This window comes from Danio aesculapii, chromosome 10 (genome assembly GCF_903798145.1).
Source record: "Danio aesculapii chromosome 10, fDanAes4.1, whole genome shotgun sequence".
Classification (NCBI taxonomy): domain Eukaryota; kingdom Metazoa; phylum Chordata; class Actinopteri; order Cypriniformes; family Danionidae; genus Danio; species Danio aesculapii.
The window spans coordinates 40,152,018-40,158,341 of NC_079444.1; the positions used below are offsets into that span (position 1 = coordinate 40,152,018).

General features: G+C 35.5%; 1 protein-coding gene across 2 annotated transcripts in view; it reads left to right on the top strand.

Annotated features, from left to right (window-relative positions):
- git2b (G protein-coupled receptor kinase interacting ArfGAP 2b) overlaps positions 1 to 6,324 on the top strand; it is a 40,484-nt gene that overhangs the window by 23,019 nt on the left and 11,141 nt on the right. For both annotated transcript variants that reach the window (XM_056466572.1, XM_056466573.1), the window contains one exon: positions 4,731 to 4,813. In XM_056466572.1, the coding sequence (XP_056322547.1) occupies positions 4,731 to 4,813 (83 nt within the window). The remainder of the gene's footprint in view (positions 1 to 4,730; positions 4,814 to 6,324) is intronic.

The following is a 6,324-nucleotide window of genomic DNA, read 5'->3' on the forward strand; positions in this document are numbered from 1 at the left end:
AAAATGTGCGTTACGTACTGGAACGTCAGTCTTTGTTTTGGTCCCTTTAACCCGCCCAATGCCAGTTTAGCCAATTATATTTTAGCACCCTGGGTTGCCTTCATGGAAAACAGCGTATTTGATTCATTCAGTCAGGAAGGCCCTCAAAGGATGCACCTGTGACCTAAAATGCGACCTTCGGTGGACAGTAACAGCCCCAAAATGAGACGCAGATTCCGAGTTCCACATGAGGTAGTTGTTAATTAGTTATAATATAAATATTACAAGCTTCAACATAAGGTGAGCAGGTTACATTGTAACCCTGTGTCCCAGGGGCGCTGCTGGCCGGCACAAACCCTATGACAATCTTTGGGAGGAGGGGGAGGGCTGGTATGGGGTAGTGATTTGGCGGCGGGGGAGTGTTGTGTTGGGGACGAAAGTGAAGAGTGGGGGGAGGTGTTTGGGTCACAGACTAAAGTGAAGAGGTTGCGGTGGTCGTGGACTAAAGTGAAGAGGTGGGGGTGTGATTGTTTGGGTCCCTAACAATATCTCTGGGGGCCCCAAATCGGCTTGGGCGCTTAGAATCATCATAACCCCCCCCTCCAGCGGCGCCTCTGCTGTGGTCCTTACAACATGCCACCTGACGAAATTTACAGTGATAAGCAATTTGGCTGTTTGCACCAGACGAAACGCAATAAAAAAATTAAAAAAGACATTTAGAAGCACAGAATATATGTGCACTCACTGCACTCCAACAACATTTTAAGGTTTATAATCTAATTAATACATATTAAACCTCTTTAACATTATTGTATGTAGATGCTGAATGATTGATATTTGATAACTTGGCTTGCACTGAGTCACAGTTCTGAAGTTCAGTTTCAGTTCAGTTTATTTTAATATCAAGAGCTGAGGTGAACTCTTTGCTGCTGCTTTCAGTAGTATGGCAATAAATGTCTTGTGAAATGGCATTCAAACTCACGTTATTAGCGTTTAACACTGAATAAAGCATATGAGGTGTACCTGAGGTGATCATTTATCCTGCTGTTCACCTGTAAGAAATAGAAGCCGTTTCTCAAATATAAATTTCAGATGTTGGTTAGGACAAAAACTCATTTTAGTATGAAATAATATTTTTTCTATCACGTGCCCATGCTTTTAGTTAGAAAATGGTTAAAATCAGCCTTTAGGCTCGATAGTTAGGCACGCTCATGTCAATCTGGCAACCTGCACTTGGACTCGTCAGAGGAGGAGCCGAGTGAAAATGTATTTTGATCCAGGAGTGCAATACCTAGTTCAACCACTGGGTGTCAAACTTACATACTGCACCTTTAACTTATTAGTTTTTACAATTTTAACGTAGATTGAACGTAAAACAACTAAGTTGTCCTCTTTAAAAAACTCAAAAAGTGTTGGTTCAGCTCAGTTTAAATAAGTAGCTAGAACAAAGAGCAAATTTTGAATGCTGTTTATGCCTTTTTATTTTATGCATTTTGGTAGATGCTATAAATCTAAAGCAGCTCAGATCACATGTTCTTCTTTAGTTGGCTCTTACAGGCCAACCACTGCATTTAGAAGAGATTGAGGTTTATGTGTAGATGAATGATGGAGAGTTCTAAATTATTCACCATTTACCAACTTTAATGTCAGCTCTTTTTTTAGACCACAAAAGTAAATATTTTTTCACACTCATCTATATAATGCCAGTAAATAGCAACCAGCATTCAGCTTTTTATAAGATACAAAAATAGTAAGATGCAAAATGTCACTCTCATAATAATCCCATGTGACGTGTCTTGTATATTTTAAGCATTTTGGGATTTGATGAAAGCAATAAATCAAAATGTAATTAATTAATTTAGAAAAATTATGGCGTTGGTCGATGGATCTTGTGCATGCTAGAAAGCAAGGCAAGTTTATTTATATAGCACATTTCATACTTGGACTGCACGATATTGGAAAAATCGAACATATATACAATATTTTTCTATTCTGCAATATATATGAAGATATGACTACAGTTTCACAAGATGTGTTGAATAGCTATTTAGAAATAATTTATAATTTTAGATTGATTGGGGGTGATTATAGAGGGGAGTGAATATGCATAAAATATAAGAAAGCATTTTATTGTTTTTCGAGGAGTCGAACTGTATTCAGGAATACAGTAATTGAATAATCAAATGTGAAATAATACTGCGTAGTCTTTGTTTTATAAACAATTCAATAGAATTTATCGTTATTTATTTGTCAAAGTTAAAAACAGTACAATTTCTTAGGCCCAAATGCTTTTAAAACGCTCACACAGTCACAGGCCTGAAAAAAACACTTGTGAAATGATAAATTAAAATCCAGACTCAACATTGCGTATACTCTCGATGTGACTATTGTGAATGTTCACATTGCGATATCGATTCTGAAACGATACAGTGCAGCTGGAAAGTATTCATAGCGCTTCACTTTTTCCTCATTTTTTATGTTACAGCCTTATTCAAAAATCCACTAAATTGATTTATTTCCTCAAAATTCTACACACAATACCCCATAATGACAATGTGAAAAGAGTTTGAAATTGTTGCAAATTTATTAAAAATAAAAAAGGTGAAAAAACACATGTACATAAGTATTCACAGCCTTTGCCGTGAAGCTTTAAATTGAGCTCAGTTACATTCTGTTTCCACTGATCATTCTTGAGATGTTTCAGCAGCTTCACCTGTGGTGCATGTCAAAGCACAAACCAAGCATGAAGACAAAGAAATTGTCTCTAGACCTCTGAGACAGGATTGTCTTGATGCACAAGGCTAGGGAAGGTTACAGAAAATTTTTTGCTGCTCTGAAAGTTCCAATGAGCACAGTGACCTCCATCATCTGTAAGCGGAAGATGTTTGGAACCAAAATATCAATGGAAGGACAACAACTCTGTGAATGTCCTTGAATGGCTCAGCCAGAGCCCAGACCTAAATCCTATTGAACTTTTCTGGAGAGATCTGAAAATGGCTGTACACCGTCGCTTCCCAATCAACCTGATAGAGTTTGAGAGGTACTGCAAAGAGGAATGGGCAAAAATTCCCAAAGACAGGTGTGCCAAGCTTGTGGCATCATATTCAAAAAGACATGAGGCTGTAATTGCTGCCAAAGGTGCATCAACACAGTATTGAGCAAAGGCTGTGAATACTGATGTACATGTGATTTATCAGGTTTTTTATTTTAGAAAATTTGCAACAATTTCAAAAACTCTTTTTTTCACATTGTCATTATGGGGTATTGTGTGTAGAATTTTGAGGAAATAAATACATTTAACCATTTTGGAATAAGGCTGTAACATAAAAATTGTGGAAAAAGTAGTATTAGTAGTAGTAGTAAAACTTTATTGTCCTTGACAGGAAATTTGTTATGGGCATCGCCATATTGCTGCAGACATTCACTAAAAACAAGCAATAAAAACAATATAAAATACAACAGTTACAAAATTTATAATGGTAATTAAGATAGACTCTTATTAAATAAACCCACTGATACAGGTACAAAGGATTTCTTATAACGGTTTAATCTACACTTTGGGACTCTATATCTTCTACCAGAGTGAAGCAGTTCGTAATGAGGAAACAAAAAACGAGTTGGATCGTTTACAATCCTTTCCACCTTATTGAGGACACAATTCTCATATAAAACTCGAGGATTAAAATATTCATCGTGCCCAACAATTTTCCATGCTGTCTTTAAGAGATGCATCAATTTAGATTTACACTGAACAGATAGGTTGCCAAACCACAATGTGATACCATACCTGACAATGCTTTCAAGAACTGCTTTATAAAACAACATCATGACTCAAAAAGACACAACCTCCGCAAAAAATACAATCTCTGGTGTAAACGAGAACAAACCCATTCAATGTGTGTTTTCCATGTGAAAGAACTGTCGATGTAAATGCCCAAGTACTTATAGGTTTCTGACTGAATAATAGGATGGTCATGTACAACCATTTGACGATGGTCATCTATACATTTTGGGTCAAATACCATCTCTTCTGTTTTCTTAGTATTTATTTTTAGCTTATTTCTATCACACCACTCAACGAACTGACTAATTTCTGACTAGTAAATAACGCTAATATCATCATTCTCATAAAGTAAACTTAGTATGGCTGTGTCATCGCAATATTTAAAAAAAGTGAAGCGCTATGAATACTTTTCGGATGCACTGTAAATTATGCAGGCCTATTTCATACACAATGCTAATACAAAATGCTGTACATGAATAAGAAGTTTAAAAAGTTTCACAACAAACATAAGATATTAAAAACAAAGAATTCAAATCTAAATAATCAATAAGTATAATAAATAAAAACAGCAAATAATTACAGAGTGATTCAAATTGTTATAAAAAAGGTTTGAACGAACGAAAGAAAAAGAGACACTATTGTATTTGGCATTATAGCAAGACCACAGTAATTAAATAATGTCTTGTTTTTACTCTTGGGTGAACTATTGTTTATAGCTGTCTACCTGAAAAAAAAAATGAGAGGGAAGATAAATAAGGTGACACTTATAACCTGATAATCCGTTAGCCAAGCATCTGTGCAGAGTATGTTTCTGGCTTTACTTTACAGCTCTGTTATGCTGATGTTGTTTTGATTCTACGCCAAAAGCATGATGGTTTGCTGTGTCTTCAAGCTTTGCGCAAGCACGGTTGCCAGTAACAGGTTTCATCCTTTGTTTCTGCTCATTATGACTCTACTCCTGTTACAGGGATCCAGTTTAGACGCCCAGAGCGGCATGCCTGCAAGTGACTATGATAATACACTGAACCATGCTGAGATGGACGAATCTGGGTTTGTATTTGCAGTTCTTTTTCGGCTTTTGCCAGTTTCAAATTTTTATGTTGCCATTTGATTGCTGAAGCTTTTATCATAATATACAATATTATAAGAATCTGACCCAAGCTGCAAATGAGATTATTTTAACAAGTGTATTAACAAATACACTGGAAAAAATGCTTTTCTTACTTTTTTGTCTTGTTTTTAGTCCAAATATTTAATGATTCTTAAATCAAGAAGCATTTTCTGGACAAGCAAAAAATATTGTCTTGTTTTAAGAAATATGTCAAAATGAAGTGAGTTTTTCCTTAAAATAAGCAAAATAGTATGCCCATGGGGTACGAAAAATAATCTTATGTCAAAATGAAAAACAAGATTATTTTGGTTACCCCATTGGCAGATTATTTTGCTTGTTTTAAGCCAAATTTCACTTCATTTTGGCATATTTCTGAGAACAAGACAATATTTTTTTACTTGTCTAGAATATGAGTATGTATACAACCAGGGTTTGCTGATTTGGCACATCATTTAAAATATATATTTTTTTTGATGGGGCAAGTAAACAGTCATTTCCGCTAGACCAACCAGGCCATTAGAAAAAAATATATCTGTAGCGTTTAGCTCTGTATAAAGGCTCTGTATTTCTGCATTCAAACAATTTTCATCGCCATTGAGTAGAATGAAGATGCAAAATTACCCCCTGACATTAGATGGTGCAATGAACTTACAAGAAAAGTGAAATGAAACTCGCCATCAAATCCTGTTTGCTACTCTGCTCCTACTGACATTATTGTAGTTGACCCTTTTCACAAGCCTGTTATGACGCGTTTAACTGTCATCATAATCTTAAATCCTTGACAGTTTTAAATATTTTGATATTTAAAAAAACATATGAACATTTCTATGCATTTCTGAATGTATTCTGTCATCTTTGCGTCAAATTACAAAAAATCAATTATCGCTTGTGTGATGTGTTTCTAATGCAGCATCTATGGGGCTGAGAGTAAATTTGACGTTATTCTCTCTTCTGTCTGCTGTCATCAGTCTTACACAATGTTTTTCTTTTTTCTGAACGTCTTGATCACACCATCATGGAGTTTTTTTTTAAATTATATCAGCAAATAGAATTATAAAAAAAAATATTGTTGTTCCATTCACTGCGCTCTTAGGTTTACCCAACTATGACGACTTCTTCTCCTGAGAAACTTGGACATGTGAAAAGAGTCTATTGTGTTTATCTTTAATATTTAAATTTATTTAGCATTTTGTGTTCAGACACCAATAAAAAAAAGATCCACATTTAAATTGCCTTGCTGCATCATCTTCCTCATTGAATGAAAGTGAAACTGGGATCACCTTGGATGTTTTGTGCTTGAGCGCCTCCAAGTGGTGCTTATTGTGACTTGAGAGGCTCCGGGCATATGAACAAAATCTGATTCGTAAAGTTTGTCACACGGTCAAAAAAAAAAAAAAAAAAAAAGCCATTTAGCAGTGTAGGTAGAGTCACCGGGCAGACAGAAGCCCAG